The sequence below is a fragment of the Tenrec ecaudatus genome, chromosome 1 (assembly GCF_050624435.1).
Source record: "Tenrec ecaudatus isolate mTenEca1 chromosome 1, mTenEca1.hap1, whole genome shotgun sequence".
Classification (NCBI taxonomy): domain Eukaryota; kingdom Metazoa; phylum Chordata; class Mammalia; order Afrosoricida; family Tenrecidae; genus Tenrec; species Tenrec ecaudatus.
In genome coordinates, this window is record NC_134530.1 from 166,740,241 (window position 1) to 166,761,143 (window position 20,903).

A 20,903-nucleotide genomic window follows, 5' to 3' on the forward strand; every position below is an offset into this window, starting at 1 on the left:
GACGTCTCCGCCCCCCCCCCCCCCCTTTGCTGGCTCAGGAGTGCGGCTCCTTTAGCGTCACCCACGGTGGCAAAGCACACTTCTCCCGGTCCCTCAAGTCTCTCTTGGGCCTGAACCCCTTTGGGTCGCTGCTTTCCTGAGTTGGAACATACCCACGTTCCTGAACTGCTCCCTCACATAAGCACCGATGGATCTTAGACTCGCACCTGGCTTCCTCCCCCAACCATTTGTTATCTCTGTGGCCCACGGAAAAGGGGGGGCAATTCCAAGTCTCCTCTTTTTCAGCACCCATGTGTGGGCTTCCTTTCTCAGTGCAGGTGATGGTTGTTTCACCCCAGGGGGCACAACCACCCTGCCCCCCGTTTCCCCCCACCCTTTGCTGCTTGGCGAGTTTCCTCACTAACTAGTGGGCTTCCCCCTTGGGTAGAGAGCGAGTCCCTTCACTCACCGTCCTCAGGGCAAAGCCTCAGCTCGTGGCTGTCCCTGGAGTCCGAGACGAGGGGCTCCTTGGCTGTGGGTGAGAGGGAGCTGTCTGTCCATCTCACTGCCTCTGTGTGAAAGCTGCCCACAGGTGTGGTGCCACCAGACGACCCTCCACCCAGGGACTTCAGCAGCTCCCGGTGGGCGAGCTCCATGTCCTGTGGGCAAAGCTGTGCTCAAGGCCTTCCGTTCCTCCCAAGGGTCCTGGGGCGGAGCTGCCAGGGAGGGCAACGGCTGGGCATGATGGAACAGGACCCAGACATGCTCTCATCTACAGGGCCCAGCCTCGGGTGACAGGCGAGGCCCCTGGTGCCCAAACTCTGTTCCCCTTACCTTGAGCCTGTTGAGCTTGAGGGTGAGCTGCTCGATGGTGCGGAAGATCGTGCCCACATCCCGGAGGGCCAGGCTGGGAGAATGGCTGGGCCGTCTCTGTGCTCCACTGCCATCCCGCAGCCGGGGCAGACACTCAGGCTGCCAGGCAGGGCGGCGGTCAGGCTGGGAGAGGCCGGTGGGTGTTCCTGAAGGGTCAGTGGTGGAGTCCTGGGGGCCTGCTGGCATGCTGACATAGAAACAGTTCCCTGCGCCCCAGAGCGAGAGAGGGAGAGAGATTCAGAGGTGAGGAGGGTCTTAGGCAGCCCCCAGTCCCTGGGTGTTCCCCATGCAGACTGAGAACAGGCCCAACAGGGCCCAAGGCAGGACAGCTCTATCCTGTCTACTCTTGAGCCCCTCCCCTCGAGGCTCAGCATGACACAGGCTAGGGCGGGTGAGGCATAGCGTGCGGGCGCTAAGGGAAGTGGCAGCGGCTGGGGGGAAGAGGCAGGCACAAGGCTGGAGTCAGGCCTCTAAAGAGCAGCAGGCAGCAGCCCCGGTTCACCAGCCCGCTAGGCTCTGCTGCCCGCTAGCAAGATGGCTGCAGGACCCGGGTGGGGCAGCAGAGCCCCAAGGAACCCAGGAGAAGGTGCTGCAGCACATCTCCCAGGGCCCTGGCTGGGGTGGCTAAGCGGCTGTTCAGCGTCGGGCACAGGGGCCACTGTGCTGCCAAGGGCCAGCCCCACTCTCACCAAGGAGCTGCGTAGGGCCGTGTCAGACGGCTGCACAAGCCCACTTCCCACCAGTCCCCAGCAGCCAGCCAGGAGGGGACGCACAGTGCCTGCATGCACAGCCTGTGCCCATGTGCCCTGGCTCCCCAGCCCCGCAGGCCCCACGCTCCAGCCCTAGCCTGTCTCTGCTCCAGGGGACGTTTATTACCGGCAGCCTTTGCTCCGCCTTCCACGTCAGGAGGCTCAGGCTCTGACTGGCCACTCTCTGGTAGTGCAGGGCCAACCTTGCTGCCTGCCACCTCAGCTGCACCGACACCACCGACACCACCACCACCACCACCACCACCACCAGGGAGAGGGGCCGAGAGACAGGGCAAGGGGAGGGGAGAGAGGAGGAAGGAGAGGGAGAGGAGCAAGGAGTGGGGGCAGGACGGGGGAGAGAAAGAAAAAAGGAAGAAAAACAGTGAACACAGGCTCACACATGATCACAACCCAGGGAGCCGGGAACTGTCCACCAATTCACCGAGAGAGAGCAGGCAGGCCAGCACCCAGAGACCGGGGTGGAAAGGAGGCAGAGCTGAACACCGGGAGGGAGGACAAGAAACCCCTCTCACGAACTCCTCACACCTGCCTCTGGTTTCTTCCTCCCGTGGGGGCTCACACATGTGTCTCTGCCCCTTGCTTTACTCAACACTGCCCACGGCCTGGGGCCCCCTACCACCTCACCCATCCATCCAACCACACTCCCGGCCCCCAGCCTTGTCCTGCGGCCACTCCTCTTCCATTTGCCTCTGCCCTAGCTGCAGCTCCATGCTGCCCGTCCTCGGTGACTGACAGCGGAGTGCTATTGTTTTGCCCTAAGGACACCTGGTCATGCTTTGCGCTGTTTTAACGGCAAGAGTCAGAAATTCGAAAGCACCAGCACTCAGAGGGAGAAAGAGGAGGCTCTAGTCCCATGAAAAGTCACAGCCTTGGAACCGATCCCCCAACAACCCCTCCCCTACCACCCCCGGGAGTTCGAGTACGACCCTCTCCTGTTGGGTGGCTGAGTGTGAATGGACTTGAGGGCAGGGAGTGTCCTCAACTTTTCTTTTCGGAAGCTCCTCCCTCCTCGGGAATGCTGATGGACACTTGATTTGAGCCAGCCCCCCCCACCCCTGTTGTAGAATAGGGAGGCCACCCAGACAGGAAGTGGTGTGAGCTCAGCAGGTGAGGGTCAGGGCAGGCTGCAGCTGGCAGACGGACCTCAACCCTGGCAATTCGGCCACCTGTTCCCTGCAGAGCCCTAGTGGGTTTTACCTTTTCTCACAACTTTGTAACTTCCTGCTGCCTCTTCAGCTGGGTCCTCGTCTAGCTCAGGAGACTCCCAGATGCCAGAGTTTCTGGTTCTTGGGGGCAAATCTTCCAGCGAGCAGGGCACCATGTCCTCTGGCTCTGGCTGGCCACCTTCTAGCCCGGGATGCTGGGGGTTGCCCCCTTCGTCCCCACTGGGAGCCTGCCCTGGGGAGCCTGGGTCCCAGGGGTGAGAGGTGATGGTGGGTGTCAGGTCATCCTCAGGCTCGGCAGTGGCCGGGAGTCCGGTGGAGGGGCTCGGCTGCAGGCTGTACAGGATCAGGCGCCGCAGGCTCTCCACTGGAAGGAAGTGGGTGATGGCTGCCCCGGCACAGCCCAGGCCACCCCAGTGCCATTGCTGCCCGCCCTGCCACAGGGAGCTGTGTGAGTGCCACCGAGCAAGGGGTGGGCAGGGAGGCTGGCTCACACTGGCCATGCTACAGGGCCCCAGGGGTTGATGGCTGGGCCCCCAGCCACTCACCATCTTCCAGGGCCGACTCGGCGAGCCCTTCCATGAACAGAGGGCCAGGGAGGGGCACGTGGACCGGGTCCTCTGTCCCTATGTCCATGTTCTCTCCATCCAGGGGTGAGGGCGGGTGAGGGAGGACCCCTAGCCCCTCCTCCTCTCTGCTGCCTTCTGGCTCAGGGTCCTCTAACAGGGCAGGGTGCGGCCCTCGGGCCCTCTGCTGGGGCCTGGGGTCTGCTGTGGAGGAGAGGGGCGTGTAAGGCTGGAGAACAGGTGGGCAGGCACTGTTCCAGGTGCTAGGCTCACACGCCAGGAGCTTAACCTAGTGGAGTGTGAACGAATCAAGTCAACGATTTCTGTAAGAGTGTGGCCAAGTGCTGTGGGGAGAAGAACAGACCAAGCAGCCCTGGTGCGGGCTCAAGAGGGCTGTTAGAGCAGGCGGTGCAGCGAAGGTGGCGGCCGAGTGCAGAGGGGCCCGGCCAGGGAGTGCACAACTTCTCTAAGCCAAGACCCCGCTCTAATCCACACACCAGCTCTCCATGGGAATTCTTGGGTCCCGAGAGCTCCACCCCAGGAAGGCACATCTTCAGCCCCTGGGTGCCCACCTCTCCCTGTGTGCGCCTTTGTTCCCACAGTAAACCATCCATTCTCATTCGTCACCCCTGGGAGAACGCCCTTCTGCGCTTCTAAGTACGGGTCTCCAGGCCTAAGGAGCCAGTCCACTCTGATCCTGCACACACACACACCCACACCCACCAGGAGGCTTCTCCTACAAGCCAAGGGCCCACACCCTCCGCGATCAGTCTGATCTGGTTCTGTCTGCCGTCCTCCTCAGTCTGCACAGCCTGGACCACTGCCTGACCTCAGCTTCCTTACCTCCGGGCAGCTCCTCAGGCTCTGGTTCAGAACTGCGTCTATGGAACACCTCTGACTCATCCAGTCCCACCCTGAGGGAAGCAAGCAGCAAGGATGAGGGGCCGGAAAATCCCACCCTGGAGCCCAAGCTTGAGGGGCAACAAGGAGGGGCCCTGGCAGTCTGGAAGGTGGAGGAGGCGGGACTATCCACCCCTCCCCCCCAGTGAAGGGTTCAGAAGCAGCAGACAGCAGTAGCTTGGAGGGGAGCTAGGTGGGGGACTTGAGCAGAGCATGGCACCTGCCGGGCGCCCGCCGCGGGTGGGCTGCCGGAGGATGGACGGGCACGGGGGCTGCTCCTCCGGGGTGCCTGGTAGCATTCCGCACGGCCTCGTCCAGGAGCTCCATCCATCTGTAGCTCGGCAGTGGGAGAGGGCGGGTGTGAGGGCAGGGGCAGGGCCAGGGCGGCCCAGCGCCCCTCTTGAGCCTGTGCTCTTAAGCCCTCTCCAAAGCTGGCCCTGGCTCTGTGCCTGCGAGGGTCCACCACCAGAGTCCTGATGAGTGGCTTCCTGGGGGTGCTGTTCTCACAACTGTCACTGACCAACCACCGGCCTCTGTGCCACGGCTCTCTCACAGTAACGCTCAGGAGGCACCTATTGTCCCCTTCACGGTCAGACCCCAGAGGCTGAGAAATGTTGAGCAGCGCCCGCCCACCTGCAGCCGGTCACTGGGGGCTGGGGCAAGTGTGTCGGAAGAACACATGCTGGGTGTGCAAGAGGAGGGAGAAGGGCTGATGAGAGGAAGCCACAGCAATGGCTGGAAGGTGCTGGACACTCATGTTCTAACTTAGGGCTCAGGGGAGGCGACCCTGACAGCTCCTGGGGGCATCCTTCCCGTCTTCCCCACCCTGTGCCCACCGTCCTCATACACACCACCCTGGTCCCAGGGGCGGCGGTTACGTGGGACCCCGCAATCAATCTCACGTGTTCTTGTCTGATGATGTCACTGCGACCAGCTCGTAGATCTGGGGCGGCCCCAGCTCAGACGTGCAGATGATGAAGAAGGCACGCTTATCTGTGGGGGAGGAAGCAGGAGGGAGGGCCTTCATGGTGGCAGAGCCGAGCCTTCCAGGCCAGCCAGGGCAGTGACCCTCGGCACGAGGCACAAATGTGTCTTGAGACAGACCTGGGCCATCAGATGCCCCCATGTCCCACTCACAGAAGGGACAGAGGCTGTCCTGGGGTTCCTAATACCATCGATTGTGGCCAGTCCGTGTCCCTGCCTTCTCTGACAAAGACTGCTGACACCCACCCGCTGCGCCTGGGCTCCTCTGGGGCACAAGCCAAAGAGGGCGGGGGAGCCAGACAGTGCCGCACTCCCTCATCTCTCCCGGCAAAAACAAAACCACACACAAAACCCCACACCCACGGCTGCACTCCATCTCTCCCGCCACTCCCCCCCCACCCCCCCACTGGGCCGGCTCTCTGCTGCCTCTCCTCTTGCAGGTTTCCACCCCAGCCTCTCTTCCAGCAGGAGCGCCTGTCTGAGTCTTTCCCGCCCATACCCATCCTTTCGGGGCCCTACCTAGCTGTTCTGAGTCCACATTCCAGCCGTCTACGCATGTCTACCCTATCCCTCTGGGGACTGCAGGTACCTGTGGCCACTGAGCGAACGAGCAGGGCGTTGAGCTTGAGCACAGGGCTGAAGGTCTGCTTGCTGTCGGCGGCTGTCTTGCTGTGGCACTTGAGCAGCAGCTTCTCGTCCTGCTTCTGCAGCAGCACCAACAGGTCCTCCAGCAGCAGTACATGCAGGTCTGTGAGGCGCAGGCCGCCAGGTGAGCCCTCCCGGTGGCCCCCTGACCTCTCTGGAGCACCAGGACCTTCAGATGCATGGTCCCAAGGTCTTGAGAGCCCAGTGGGACCACTCCATCTCCCTGTGCTGAAGAAGTCCCAGGCTAGCCCCAGGCCTCTTTCAAGCTGCTTCACTGGTGCCTCACAGGCTCCTCCAGGGCTTAGGATCCGGGGAGAGAAAGGGAAGCCTACCCCCCACCGGGCCTGGCACATACCCAAGGTTTTGTCCTTGCTGATCCTCCAGGTGAGGGGTCCCTCGTGGATCATCTTCCTGGTGGTAAGATCCAGGCTCTGTGAAGGAGACACCATTTACTGACATGCTCAACAAGCATTTGAGAACCTTCTCAGTGGGTGTAGCTGGCTCTGTGCAGAGGTTCTGGGAATTGGGGGTGGGTGGGAGAAATACAGACCCTCACCGATGCCGTATACCTTCCTAAGGAAATCAGCTTCTGCTTGGCCCCGCCCACTCATCAGCTTGGTCCTCTCCTGCATGGTCTCCATCCTTACCTCCAGTTCCCAACCTGCTCTCCCTTCCTCCACAGCCCAGGCTGTGCTCTAACCCGTAACCTTCGTGCGTGGTGGGCTGCCTGTCCTTGTCTCTAAGGCTGAGGCGGCAGCAGCCACGTGGTGTGTACTCTCGGGCCCGTCAGAGACAGGTCCTGCATCCATCCTCCAAGACACTTCAGACTCCTGCTCCTCAGGCTGCCTCTCCTACCTTGAACTCCACTGCCAGGGGGTTGCTGGCCCTCTCCAAGGAGGTGGTATCTAGGCGTTTCTGGTAGCCCTCCAGACGGTGCCGGTTCTCTGTCTGCTTCACGGCTTCATTCACATACTTGAGAATTTCCCGGCACTGATCTCGAGCCCGGCAGAGCTTCTCATGCTCAGAGGTGCCACCTACGAACAGGCAGAGACCATCAGCGGCTCCAGCCCCGTCTGCCAGTCAGACTCTGCCTGCATGCACCCCGTCTGTCCTTCCATGTTGGCTGGCATGTGGCTGTGAGGCTGGATGCTATGCCACTCACATTTTCAATATCAGATGGGTTCCCCCCCGACCCCACCCACTGGACAGGTTTCAGAGAAGCCTCCAGACGAAGAGGAGGAAGAAAGGCCTATGGATGGACTATGAACAGCTTACAGAGAGTAAGGCACACTGGCTGAGAGAGTGCCAGAAGGCTCTCAACCTACGATACGGACACAGTGGGCTCCGTGGGACCAGGACAGTGCCTGGGTTCTGCCGCACGTTGGCCATCGAACCACCACCCGTACCCATGGCGAACGAGCAGCCTTAATTAAGCCAGGAGATCTGAACAGGTCTAGACAAGCTGCAGGAGGCCCAACTCAGAGCTTGGGGGAAGGCCATCTTTCTGTCTGCTCAACCAGGTTCGAGTTCCAGCAGCTCTGCCTGCACGCCGATGCCGGAGTGTGTGGTGAGGTAAGATGCCCAGGGCCCAAGGACGGGGTTCAGCGCCCCACGCAGCCGGGTCCTACCCTCCCAGGGCAGCCACAGAGGGCTGTGTCTTAGTGCCCCTCACGGACAAGTGCAGTACGGAGGGGACAAAACCAAACCCACACCAGCTGCTGTACAGGTCATTCTGGGCTTCCTGTGGAACGGAACCAACATCGCCTCCACCTGCCAGGCTATGTGTCCACACTAACAAACCCCAAACTCACTGCCTTCCAGTTGATGACTCATAGCCCCTTGGGTCTCAGAGGTTGTAACACTTCTCTGGAGTAAGCAGAAAGCCGCATCTTTCTCCTGTGAGTGGCTGTGGTTTTCGAACTCCAGCCTAATGCATAACCACGATGCAACTGGGGCTCGGCCATTCAAAGGACGGCGCTTTTCTCTGCTTCGCACCAAGCTCCCTGCACACTGGTGGTGGCCGCCCACTCCCTCTGCTGGGCAGCATGGACTTCCCCAAGCACCTTTACAATGATCTTCTGAGGCCCGCACTGCAGCAGGCCAAGTGGTGTGCGGAAGGCGCAGTCAGTCCCTGCTAGACCTAGGCTTTGCACCCAGCTCTCCCGCCACCGCTGGGGCCCCGCGCTGGTCCCTCTCCATGCCCTACCCTCCGTGTGCCTGATGATGTTCTCCAGCAGCAGTGGGTACTTGGTGAGACGCTGCATCTCGGATATGATCAGGTCTTTGAGCTGCAGCCGCCGGCACTGGGGGTGGCTCTCGGCCTCCTAGACAGCGAGTGAGAGAACAGTCGGCGGGGAGGAAGGGCTCCGCCTGGCTGGGAGCCAGCTGATGGCTGACAGGCTTTGGATCAGAGGACATGAACATGTCAGATGTCCCTAATCTAAGATGGGTCATTCAGAATCGGTGGTGGCAGCTTATGGAGAGGCGTGAGGGATGGCCGGGACAAGGAGAGAACGCCACCTCCTCAGAATATAATCAAACATATCCTCTATCAAACTCACAGCAACCCTACAGTGGGATTGCCCCCGTGGGTTTTCGAGTCTGTGAAACAGACTGCCTCCCCTCTCTCCCCCAATCAGAGCAGTGTGGTGGTTGAAACCACAGACCGCTTGGTGAGCCCCCAATGCATAATCCACGGTGCCACCGGGGCTCCTCCACATGCTACAGGGCAAGCACTATTCCTAGTTCACAGACAAGGAAAGGGCCACGCAGAGAGCGATGCCATCGGAGTGCACACAGGGACTGGTGGGGGTTAAGGCTCTTCAGAGAACCGCGGCCCCTACTTGAGCGTGTGCAGGTGTCATTCAGTGCTTTGGAAGGGGTGCTGTGGGAGGACTCGGGAAGCCGCCAGGTGGGGCCTGGAGCTGGGAGATAGCGGGAGGGAGCTCAGGAGGCACCTGCATGAAGAGCTGGAAGCGGCCCTCCTTGCGCTGCTTGGTCTTGATCAGCTCCAGGGCTATCGACTGATAGGAGCAGAACTCAGCTGCCACCTGCTGGAGCTCCTCTCGGGCAGGGCCGTCAAACTGAGGGGGGTAGGGACACCCAAGCAGTGTGACACCCCTGCCTGGGACCTGTCCCCACCCCCAGGGCAACGAGACCCCCATCCTCCCTGCCCACGACAAGAGGGCCAAGTCTGGGGCCATACCCGCGCCAACATGAAGTCGCTGATTTCTGTGATGACGGGACCCTCCTCCCGGAGCTTCTTCATGGCCTCACACCACGAGTCTGGGCGAGGAGAGGAGACACAGACCTGCCTGGGGCTGAGCACTGCCAGGCCCTCTGCCACCAGAAAAGGGGAGTTTTCACAGCAGGCTGTGAGGAAAGGCCTGGAAAAGGTGGTTTCTCAGCCTTGGGATGTTGTCTTCACCTTCTCCCTCACCAAAGACTACACTGTGTCGCCTACATCTGGCCTGGGGGTGGAGGTGGGCTGGGGGGCGGGAGGGAGTGCCTTTGTGGGAGGCGGGTCCTCACTGTGGATCTCGATGAGTTCAGGCAGGTTGGGGAAGAGCCGGGCCAGCTCCTCCCGGGGCATCAGGCTCTCCTTCTTCATGCGCTGGTAGAAGATCAGGTCCAGGACCCGGAGCGTACGCAGGTGGGACGCCTCCGTCACAAACAGCTCTGGGTAGGTTCGGGGTAAGCAGGGAGGGAGGAAACAGATGAGCAAGGATCTACATACAAGTCGCTCCCTGGGGCCGGGCCTCAAACCACTCTGCCTGTGGGACGATGTGCTGGTTTCAGATTGTCCACCAACAGAGCGGACGTGGCCCTTCCAGCAGGGGCCTGGGCCTGCCCCTCACCCTCAGATGCTCAGCACTGGTGCCCCCGCCCGCCTGGCTGGGAGGCTCACCGTTGATGACCTCCTGGCGCTCAATCTCCCTCTGGCTTAGCCCAGCCACCACGTCTTTGCCCACAGTATGCTGCCAGTTTTGGGCATCAGGCTCCGGCTCCAGGTCAGACAGCTGGCCCAGGTCATCCTCCAGGAGGTGGGGGAGGAGGAGGTCTGTGCAGAACCCCAAGCTGGGGGACTCCACACTCCTGCGGGGAAAACGGGCAGCTCAGCTCACACACAGGGCTTGTCCCCTGTGTCTCCTGCCCTGTCCATCCCTGCCCCCTGGAGAACACCAAGGGGCCAGGAGGAGACGCACTCCCAGCCAGTTACTCAGGGCTGAGAGGAGCGGCTGAGTGGGGACAGGTCCAGAGACCCAAACAAAGGTGTCCCCGTGCCCACCACTCACCTGCGGCCCAGTTTGGGGGTGAAAGGAGGGGTTGGATTCTCGAGAGACCTGGGGAAAGAATGTCAGTCCTCAGCATCCTGCACACCTCTACGCTCAGCCACTGCCCCCTGGACATAGGCAGGCAGAGCCTGGGGCCCACCTGGTGGAGAGGCTGGAGGCCGAGGATGAGGCCGACTGGTGGAGGCGCGCGGCTTCAGCAGCAGCGTCCATGTCAACGTCACTGCGAGAGCGCGGCACGTTCTCCCCCTTTCGAGACCGCTTCATCTCCTCTCGACCCTTGAGGCTCTCGGAGCGGCCCAGGCGGATCTCAGATCGGGAACTGGAGGTGGGGGAAGGACGGGAGCCTCTGAGGTCTGATGTCCTGGCCCACTTTCACTGCTGCTCTATCTTGAGGGTCTTCACTGCTACAGGCTATTCCCTGTCCCCCAAAGGACCAGTACACCTGGATGGCAGGAGCTTCTGTAGGGCTCCCAGCGCCCCCTCCTCTCCATCGCCCTGGGCTCAGGATCCTGTTCTCTAGCAGGACCGCCAGGCCTCGCCCCTCCGACCCTCTGCTGGGGACTGAAGCCGCCAGCCAACCCTTCTTGTGGTTTTACAAATCCCTTCCTCACGCTGGCCTTGCTCAATGGACAGTGCTGCTTGTCCTGACCAATCGTGAAGGGATCCCAGGAAGATAGCAAAGTCTGGGCCTAATGGCATCACATTGTGCATCCAGAGGCCTAGGAGCCTAAGTCCCACCGGGAAAGCTACAGACACCAGAGTTTCTCCTCAAGAACTACAGGAACCTGGCGTCACAGCCCCTGGGGCCAGTTAGCAGCCTCTCTCTCAGCTGGAGGAGGCCCTCTCCTTGGACAAGGCCTCCAGGCCACCACCTCTACACACTCCTTTTAGGTTCTCCCCAAATTCTATTCCCACCCCTCCAGTTGTGATGCGGGTTTCTCCCATTCTTATCTTGATGGAACCTTTGCAAAGCTCCCACTTCCCCTTGTGGGAGCAGACTGGCTCAAGAGGACACCCCAGGGACCTGCTGACAGATCAGCAGACACTTGCCCCCTGGCTGCCACGGCTGCCCACAGCGTGCCTCCCTCAGGGCTTGATGTGAGGCCGGAGATTGGCTCTTGCTCTTTTTGAGCCCCGCAGTGTATCAGCCTGGAGACAGCTGGCATCTCTGACCTCTCACCGCCCCAGGATGCCCCCACCCAGGCCCCTGGGAGGCTGGCTGGCTGCTGACATTATCACTAATTTGTATCCTCCTGCTCTGCTCCTGGGGCCGCAGAAGGCCTGGAGATGTCTGCACAGCTGAGAACTGCCCAGCAGGCTTGCTGCCAGGAGGGAGCCAAATGGCTGGGTCTCCATCCATCAGGTCTCCCAGAACTGCTAGGGGCTCCAACTGGAGCTCACCTCCTGGGGTCCTGAGGGTCTGTCCACAGAGCTAGAAAACATACTGCCAACCGATCCCACGCCAACAGCTGCCTCCACCAATCTTTCGGAACAATCCCGGCTCACACTGGAAACCCAAACCCACTGCCATCAACTCAGTCCCTGCTTCCTGGAGGCCCAGACCGAGGAGCACACGGTTTTCAGCGGGGGCGGGCCGGGCAGCAGCCAGCCTTTTCCTCGGAAGCCCTTTGAAGGAGAAGAGCCGCTGGCCTTTTGGTTGGCAGCAGTGTGCCAACCATTCAGGGGCTCCAATTCCAAACCAGTCTGCCTCGAAGAACGCCTCCCCCCAGTGCTGCCCCTGGCAGGTCTCACCGAGGAGGAGTTCGAATCCCCTCCTCTGAGCCCCAGGCAGTGAGGCACACCAGACCCCTCTGGCCACAGTTCCGGGGGTGTGGCCTCCCAAACTGGAAGTGGTGAGGACAACTTCTCACCCACCAGGCTTATGACCATGGAATCCTTTACAACAGAATTCGAGTCCTGGTAAGTATCTTACGGCAAATTTATGTAGCAACTTAAAGAATACAAATTTGCAACTACTAGTTGGTCTCCACTACTTTCCTGAAGTTTTGATGTATCACGTTATAGGATAGACCTACAGTATCAAGCCCACTATAACCATCATATACAATGACATCATAACTCCCCAGCAATATTAGAAGCCAACCTCTCACCCCTGTACAACCCTAAGGCCATCTTCGTGCTAATATCCTGTCTGTTCTCACTGTGGCAAACGCTGCTAAGATTATAAACTGGAAAAGAGTATTTTACACAGAAGCAAACACGTTTGACTTAGTTTAACAATTCATCATCCCAGAGGGGAAATGGTTTCAATGCCCACACAGCTATCGGCGGGCTCATCTGTTTGCCCGCGAGCTCATGGGCTCACTCACAGCCCTGAGTGTACAGAGGGTTATCTCCCACACACGAAGCCTCTATGGCTCATAGAAGGGATCAGAAAGGGCACTGTTGACCATAGGCGACGTTCACTCTGAGCATGGGCTAGGGCAGTTCAGGCAGGACTTGGCTGTTGCCATGTCACAGTCTAGCCTGGGCGTCCTCAAACTGTGGCCCACCGAGGACATTTACCTGGCCCGCCAGGTGTTTTTGCCCCGTGTTTTTTTTTATTTCAAAATAAAATATGTGCAGTGTGCATAGGAATTTGTTCATAGTTTTTTTTAAACTATAGTCCAGCCCCCTCCAAAGGGTCTGAGGGACAGTGAACTGGTCCCCTGTTTAAAAACTTTGAGGACCCCTGGACTAGCCTGTCCAAACGTCTATTTAAATGCCAGAGGAGACTGACCAGAGGGAGAAGGGGAGGGAGTGAGCACTGCCAGTCGCAATCCCTTCTTCTTAGGGTGGGGAGCACCTGCTCTGAATCCTGGCTGGGACACCATCTGCCTTTGGAGCGCCGTCCCACCTGCAGGAGGACCTCATCTTGAGCAAGCTCCCGTCCACATCACAGGCAGGCAGAGAATTCCCATGATTCTCCCTGTGTCTTCCAGAAAATTCTGTCTGCTCTATACTCGTACCGTTGGACTTCCTGGTTAACTGCGCTGATTGTAGCCGGTCCCTTTTTAGGATACAGGCTGCTGAAGAATGGATCCGTATCACCAGCACACAGCCTACCAGTCCTCCCAGTTGGCCTGCTCCCCACCCCAACACAGTAGTGAATGTTGATTGTGCCACTCTGGCCGATAAACACAGGTGGGGCTAATTGAAGGGCAGAGCGATAAATGGCTTGGTGAGCCTCGCCTTTTGAGTTCTCAGTTCTCTTACTTTGTGATGGGTCGGACCAGGATGCAGCTGCCTTAGCCAGTTCCCTGCTTCAGCTGGCAAGGCTCACTTCCTGAAGCTGCATGGATCTACCCTGATGCTGCCCTGGGTGCTGGAGCACCCGTGTGGAGCCCCTGCCAGCGCTGAGATACTTACACATTTACCGACTCGGCTTTCCTCCTGCAGTCGGCATCATTGTGTGTGTTTTGTGAGATGGAGGACTTTGTGGACAGGTGTCGGACACAGGGGCTCATGTTGGACTTGTGCAACACTGAGTTGGGATGTTTTCTTGATGTGACCTTACCCTTTATAAAAAACTCTCTCTTATACATATGAGTTTCTGTGGATTTGTTTCTCTAATGTACCTAGAATCACACACCTTGCCTGAAACACCAGGGGAGGCAACTTTACAGCCTAGCAAGAAGGGGTCAACTTTACAGCTGAAATGCACGCCCCTGCGGCACACGTCGCCCGTGCTCCCCTGGACGGCCAGTCACTGCTACCTGTCGCTCTCCAGCAGGTCCTCAGGGAAGCTTCCCGTGGAGAGCCGCTGGGTCCCAGGTTCTGGGGCATCGTACTGCTGGCTGTTCTCAAAATGCTGAATGATGTTCCTCACGTTACCTGGTTTGACTAGAAGCAAAACGAACGTGAAGTGTACTCTACTTTCTGTTCCAGGAAGCTGCCTCACGGCCCGGACTCCCCTGTACCCCGGAAGACAGAGGGATGAGCAAGCATGACAAGACGGCACGGGGTGAAGAGTCGTGAGGGGTGAGCTCTGATCTTGGCTCTTTTGCTAACAAGCTGTGCAGCACCCTCCCTTTCTGGTCTCAGCTTCCTTGCACATGAAAAAAGAGGGGTGGGGATGGGGGACCTGTTCTGGGAGCGGTTGTTCGGCTCTCACATTCTTAACTGAAATGACTAGATTTCCCCTAAGACCTACATACAGGCTTAAACAAACCACCACCACCACCACCACGATGAAAAGCCAAGAGGGCCAAAGGCCCAGCTACATGCATTGTGGCCATGTTGCTAAATTACACCAGGCCTTGAAATATGCAGGCTACTTCAGTTCATTCCTGCTTTTCCCTGGCTGGTCCTGCTGCCTGGCTCTGGTCTCCCTCCATCAGTCAGGCCTTTTATACCCACTGAGGGGCGGCCCAGAAGGTTGAGAGGCGAGATGTCACTCTGTCGCTCAGACGCCAACCTCCTTTTAAAGCAAGGAGAGAAGAGGGCCACTCTGATCTTGCTCAGAGAAAGCTGGGGCAGGTGAAGGTGAAAAGGCACACAGGGGACCTCCTCGAGACCAGTGGGGAAGGCAGACCTGGGGGCTCTGGCTCTCGGCAAGAGAAAAGTGACGAGGCATCCAGTTCACTGACTCCAGGGATGGTAGACTAGGGGTGGGGCTTGAAATGCTGCTTTGTCGGAGACCAGTGGGCAGGGTAAGTGGGAGTGAGGCGGCAAAACACCCAGGGATCCTGCCCATGGCCTCAGACAGTCTGTGGTGACTGTCAATCCCGAACTCAGACCTGGCCAGATGTGCTTCATGCTGTGCGCCCAGCCCTCAGGACAAGGGCAGGAGTCAGACTCAGTGCTACAGCTTAACCCCTGGCTAGGGTGAAGTGGAGCCTGGGAAAACACCCTATGACCAAAGGCCACCGACCAACTCCAATGCTCTCTCTCCTGTGGGTCGCCTGGAAAGTCACATCGTTTTCATAGGGAGAAGACCAACTATGACCCAGAGGAACGGGAGCAGAGTCACGCGCCTTTGTTCCACTCCCTCCATTCTCTGAACAAATGAAATCAAGGTGAGCTCTGTGCTAGTCACAAGGGAGGACTCCCACCAGCAAACAGGGAGCCTAGGTGCTGATCCTACATGGCACAATTATCTGCAAGTCTTTGGTGTTGGAACTTCAGAGAGAATCCCAGACCAAACTGCTGCTGTTGCCAGGCCCCCAGAAGAGGACTGCCCATTGGGTTTCCAGGGCTGGAATCTACCCGGGAGCACCCAGACCCAGACCATGTTAATCAGTTTGTTGGACCCTGCTGATGGGAAGGTATACCATATTCTTAAATCCAGAGGAGTACTTACGATGTATGTGCCTCAATGTATATGCTGCTAGGTATAACAGCATTGGCATGTGGCTATGTCTGTGTAAAATACATGACTCTAGAACCTACTACATGCTTCAAAATGTATTTAGGATCATCTTTTAAAACTGTTAGTTGTACAGTGCTGGCAAGATTAAGAGTAAAAAAAGAGAAGGCAGTGCTATACTGAAGTATAGATAACGTAAATAAAAACAGCCCAAAGCAAAACTGTTTGAGACCTACCAACTTATGAAAACCATTTAAGAAAAAAACAACTTATTCTGAGTGAAAACAAATGTCTGAGCCACTGCCCACTCACTGCCGCCGGGGTGATCCTGACTCCCAGCAGCCCACAGGGCAGGCTAGAACCGCCCCGTGGCTTTCCCAGACTTTTCCAGATGGGGACTCCTTATGGGGTAGGAGGTCTTGTCTTTCTCCTGGCAACGGCCGGTGGTTTCAAACTGCTGCCCTATGGCTAGCAGCCCGACACATAAACCCACGACGCCACCAGGGCTGCAAAGCTTAAGGATGTTTCAATTTGTGAGCACTTTCCCTATTTATATCCCACCCTGGGCTTCAGGAGCCTCGGGCATGGAGGATGATGGGAACACTGAGAACAACACAAACCCAAAATCCCAAGGCTGTGGAAACTTGAACCGAAGGCCAAGAAGGCTGGCTTGTAGCAGAACCCCCAGGATGAGCTCTACCTGGGGGTGATGGTGGTGGGGTGTCCGGTCCAGAAAGTCCCCTGGGCATGATTTTGTCACACACAGCAGCTTTTGCAACACGGAGGGAAGTGTGAGAGGAGCGGAGTGAAGGGATGGGCGGGAGGAGGAAAGACAGGAGAAGGGGAGGCAGATGAAGGAGAAGGCGAGAAAAGATTTGGGGAATGGAAACTCAATGCGAATGCAAAGGAAAACCCACAGAAAATGAGCCTTTTACCTTCCACAGGGGACAAGGGAATATGAAATGCTAAAAGAAAAACAAACAAAAACAAAAGTAAACCATGAAAAGTCAAATCAATGTTTCAAGAGCCAAAATAAAAACCACACCAAGCTGGAAAATGGAAAGGCAGTGGCAAAAATCTGGGCTGATCTATACGAGTCCCCTCAGCACCCCACCCCAACCCCCATTCCCCATGCAGCAGGTTCAGAAGAGGCAGCAGGCCAGCCCAGGTCCCACAGACACTGCAAGCTAAGATATAACTGGGAGGGGCAGCCACAATTCCAGACAGACGATGCAGAACTGGAGGTAGATCAACTGAGTTTTGGGTAACTGATGACACCAGGGGAACCTCGGCTTCCAGACCTGACCCCCACCCGGCCTTTGGCAGAAACCCCTGTTCTCTACAGTAGTAACTCAAGTCCCCACTGAGGAACCGGGGCTACTCCCAATGCTCAGTACAGTGAGCACCTTGAACGAAGGTGAAAGGGCGTACGTTATCAGTCAGCCATCATGGCTAAGGGGCAGATATTCCTCCTAGGCTGCTCTGAGTCCCTACAAGACTCAACTCGGGACGCCCTGTAGTGTCAGTCCGTACCTCAAAGAACCGGTACTGGAGGTGGCAAGTGGAGCAAGTGACCAAACTGATAGGCGGGCCTGTGGCCCCCAGAAGAGGTGGGGCCCCTGCCAGCACCCTGGTCTGAGGGGCAGCGGTCCCTGCTGCTGCTCCCCAGATACTCACTGCTCTGGGAAGAGTGTTTGGGCTTCCCAATGTATTTGAGGATGGGGTTTCGCTTCTTGTCCTCCAAGGCATCCTTGTCCTTCTTGGAGTTGCTGCTCTGCTGAGACAGGGGACGTGGGGGTTGGGTGGAGGTCTCAATACCCAAACTAGGCAACAATCTCTGCCTCCCCACCTACAGCTGTGGTCCTCAACAATTAACTGGAAGGTGGGCTCCTGTGTGTACCCTAACCAGCAAAGCCGAGTGTGAAGGCAGTGGCTTTCCCGGGCTGCCTCGTGCAGAGAACAACGCTAGTGCAGCTCCGTCACCTTCTTGGTCTTGGGGAAGAAAGGTAGCCACTTGTCCTTGTCAGGGGCAGCCTGGGTCTTTTCAGCTGGGTTGGAAGGCCGTGCCTCTCGAAGTCGGATTCCAGCATGGCTCATGTAGGTGTTGAGCGCAAAGTCCATGGGGGCACTGTAAGAGACGGAGCACGCATCGTGACCCAGGACATTCCGGCCAGCGTGCCCAGCTGGGAGATGGAGGCGCCAGAGCCTTGCTCCAAACCACTCATTGCCACTCCCCGGCTGACGGGGTTTAGAGTAACCAAATTGGATATGGAGGCAGGGTGCGGTCGCAGAGTCCTGGCTGCTGTGGCCCTAGAGAAACTTCATTCTCTTCCTAAGCAGAGCCCTTCCTAACAAAGGGACAGAGATGCCAATTCCCTGCAATGTGAGCAAACTAGCCACAGGCAGACCTGGAGGGCAGGTGCCCGTCTAAGCTCCTATCTTCAGGATGTACGTATGTGTTGGGGGTGCACCAGGGGAAGGGGGGAAAATGCCCACCCGTGCTCGGCGCAGGCATAGTGTCTTCACCACCCTCCCACCCCAGCACAAAATTGATGGAAACCTGTCCAGAGCCCTGTGCACAGAAATGCATTTGGCCCTCCGCCCTGCAGCCAGATTATCCTGTGTGGATTCAGTGCAGCAGATGCGTCTGTCCTGGCCCCATTTCTCTTCCTGCGTGAGTGTGTGTGTTCAGGAAACACAGTGCTGATGAGAACCATGAGAGACATGTGTGTGCGCTGCAGAGAACACCTCACTGCCAAACCCGGCACTTGGCTCCTCTGCAGGTGCAGCCAACACAGCCCCATCCCACTACTTTGGCTGCTCCTTCAAGCGGGGGGAGGGGCTAACATGGGTGGAAACGGGAATGGGACTTTCCAATGCAGATGCTCGTTTGACGCTGAAGACCACCACCAGATTTAACATGCCCAAGGCCAAAGCCAACATGCCCCCAGAGAATCATGCCCCCAGAGAGGGTGGGGATGAGGAACACCAGAACAGGCTCCGAGACTGAACCCATGACCCAGGGGGCGAGCTCACACATCCAGCTGGGAACTCAGCTTGGCTAGACTGGGGGTCCTACAGTGCTGGGACGACCCTGTGATTGGCTGAGCCAGAAAGTCTGGTAGTTCATCCCGCCTCCCTCCTCTACTGAAATGGGAAATAGACTCACGTACCTCCTGTCTTCCTCGTACTTGGACCTGGAACAGAAAGAAAAGATGACTCAGACCACAAAGACAGAGGCCTGTCTGCTGGCATGGAGACTGGGGGAGGGTAAGGCCTTTTTGGAGGAAGAGGGGAGGGTTGATGGGGACGAGAGTATGATAAGATGTCACACTGAGACTCTGGGCCAAAGTCCTGGAATCTGCTTGGGCTCAGGAGGTGAGCACTGAGTGCCTGAGGGCATCTCCACTGCATAGTCCAGCTGGGGACGCCTGACCAACTACAAGGAAGGGGATGTGGCAAGCTCGGCCTGGTTTCAGCCTCTGAAGTTATTACGGGGGACAGGCTTCTCTTTGCTCCCACCTAGAACGCAAGGAGAAGGGCTGGGTGGCGCTGAGGCAGGAGGAAAAAAGGTGAGGGAGCAGAGAGGACACCTTGATTGAGGCCTGATCCCAAGAGACTTATTTAAATGAAGAATGATCAAGAGTAAGGAAAGCTAACTTTTGTGTGCTGCCTGTAGGCCAGGCGTGGGCAGGTCTTGCCACCATCCCTGAGTGCCGGGAGGTGGGCTGTCACTGCCATCTGACGGCGAGGGAGACGCAGGGCTCAAGTCTCACTCCGTGAAAGGTCCCTATATATCTATCACACCCCAGATGCACACTATCACTTTCCTCCTCAGATGCCAGCTCGATGCCCAAGAACACGCCCATATTTAACACACCCAGAGCCACAGCCTACGTGCCACCACAAGCACGCGAGGGCGTCTCGGGTCTTTCAGTACTGTGCATCACAACGGTGGGCTCTGGACTCCTCTCGCTCTCATCCCACATGCCCCTTCTAGAAAGCCCTCCCATGACTTCTGCTGCCCAAATGCACCTGCAGCCTCTCTGCTTTTCACACCCTCAGCCATTTCCACCGGCATGCCCACAACCGTCTCCTACCTGACCACAAACCCTCCCATGCTCTCCCCACCTCTGCCCACAGCCCAGACGCACACGGCTCTAGAGACTCCCCGCCCGCCCGCTGAGTGGAAACCAAAGGGCACAACAGTCCTTAGGCTCCGCGTCACGGCCCCTCCGTTACCTGTCTCTGCCACCTACCTGCTTTCTCAACCTGCCCTGGCTACCCTGGTTTCCCCCTGCTCCTCCAAGATACCAGGCACACGCCCACTTTTTCCTGGCTGTTCTCTCTGCTTTGGAATGTGCTTGCCCTAAACGGTTTCAAGGAAAATGCCTCCAATTCTTCAACTGCTCATGTGTGATTTTCTCAGCAAGGCTCACTTGTGTGATAACAGTTTAAAACCGCAGCCCACTGGCTGTGGCTCCATTTTTCTCTGACATACCACATAATTTACAACGTAATAGCCATCTCTTCCCGTTATCATGGCATTGCCCCAGGGAAAGAGGGGGCTTGTTCACTAACGCTTGGTACTCAGCCGAAGCTCAACAAGCTGGTAGAGGGAACACACATCACCTGACCCAACCGCTATTGTTTTATAGCTGAGGCCCAGAGAGATGAAATGGTTTGATCCAAAGCACACAGCCACATTTCGGAGAAGTCGTACTGGGGGCTGGAGAATCCCCCCCCACCGCCTCCCATATCCTCACTTGGAGGTAAGCACAGCTAAACCTCGCTGTTGGGGCCTGTGGTCTTTGGGCAATGGAGCTGGAAGAAGGTAACTGAAGCAGTTGTACTAGGGGCCTCCAGAAGTTCAGTTTGCTTAGGTTCCCCGTGTGATTAGTCAAAATGGAGCCATTTCCCTTAACCCAGTGCTGCCCGCCTCCTCAGGAACTTAACCCCCAGGAGACTTCCGGTGCTGGTCACTGGGCAGGACAGGAGACAGCTCAGGGAGAGGAGCAGAAAGGGGAAGCAGCAGCTCACTCAGCTACTGGAGGCTGTGGTGTGTCAAAACCACCGGATAACTCCAAGGGGCTCCAGGCACTGCAACTGCCTTGAAACCTGCACCGCAGGCTTCTCGTCATCTTTCAGGGGAAGGAGACATGGGAAGAAGTGGGAGAGAGGAGAGAAGAGGGTCCCACAACATATGTCAAACTCTGTGGCATGTTCATGCGGTGGGGGTGGGAATGCGGACTCACAGAATATCTCCAAGGGCAGCCAGCTGCTTCTCGGCCACCTGGCGCTCGCGTAGAGGGTCCCCATCCAGGTCCAGCAGGTCGTTTTCACCGTACAGGTTGCCCAGGCCCAGAGTGCGCTTTGTCCTGACCCAGAGAGAAGGACGCACCAAACACTCTAGAGACTCT

General features: G+C 57.8%; 1 protein-coding gene across 5 annotated transcripts in view; it reads right to left on the reverse strand.

Annotated features, from left to right (window-relative positions):
• Positions 1-20,903, reverse strand: part of ARHGEF11 (Rho guanine nucleotide exchange factor 11) — a 112,494-nt gene that overhangs the window by 560 nt on the left and 91,031 nt on the right. For 2 of the 5 annotated variants that reach the window (XM_075563610.1, XM_075563620.1), the window contains 24 exons: positions 20,739-20,861; positions 18,657-18,680; positions 17,467-17,611; positions 17,161-17,260; positions 16,419-16,448; positions 13,892-14,018; positions 10,315-10,494; positions 10,176-10,223; positions 9,788-9,975; positions 9,412-9,558; positions 9,086-9,165; positions 8,838-8,963; positions 8,087-8,204; positions 6,736-6,914; positions 6,236-6,311; positions 5,825-5,983; positions 5,154-5,244; positions 4,472-4,582; positions 4,195-4,265; positions 3,334-3,555; positions 2,820-3,152; positions 1,729-1,824; positions 814-1,058; positions 449-638 (listed from right to left, as the gene is read on the reverse strand). In XM_075563610.1, coding sequence (XP_075419725.1) covers positions 449-638; positions 814-1,058; positions 1,729-1,824; positions 2,820-3,152; positions 3,334-3,555; positions 4,195-4,265; positions 4,472-4,582; positions 5,154-5,244; positions 5,825-5,983; positions 6,236-6,311; positions 6,736-6,914; positions 8,087-8,204; positions 8,838-8,963; positions 9,086-9,165; positions 9,412-9,558; positions 9,788-9,975; positions 10,176-10,223; positions 10,315-10,494; positions 13,892-14,018; positions 16,419-16,448; positions 17,161-17,260; positions 17,467-17,611; positions 18,657-18,680; positions 20,739-20,861 — 3,209 coding nt within the window. The remainder of the gene's footprint in view (positions 1-448; positions 639-813; positions 1,059-1,728; positions 1,825-2,819; positions 3,153-3,333; positions 3,556-4,194; positions 4,266-4,471; positions 4,583-5,153; positions 5,245-5,824; positions 5,984-6,235; positions 6,312-6,735; positions 6,915-8,086; positions 8,205-8,837; positions 8,964-9,085; positions 9,166-9,411; positions 9,559-9,787; positions 9,976-10,175; positions 10,224-10,314; positions 10,495-13,891; positions 14,019-16,418; positions 16,449-17,160; positions 17,261-17,466; positions 17,612-18,656; positions 18,681-20,738; positions 20,862-20,903) is intronic. The other 3 variants (XM_075563614.1, XM_075563622.1, XM_075563619.1) reach the window with 2 other exon arrangements.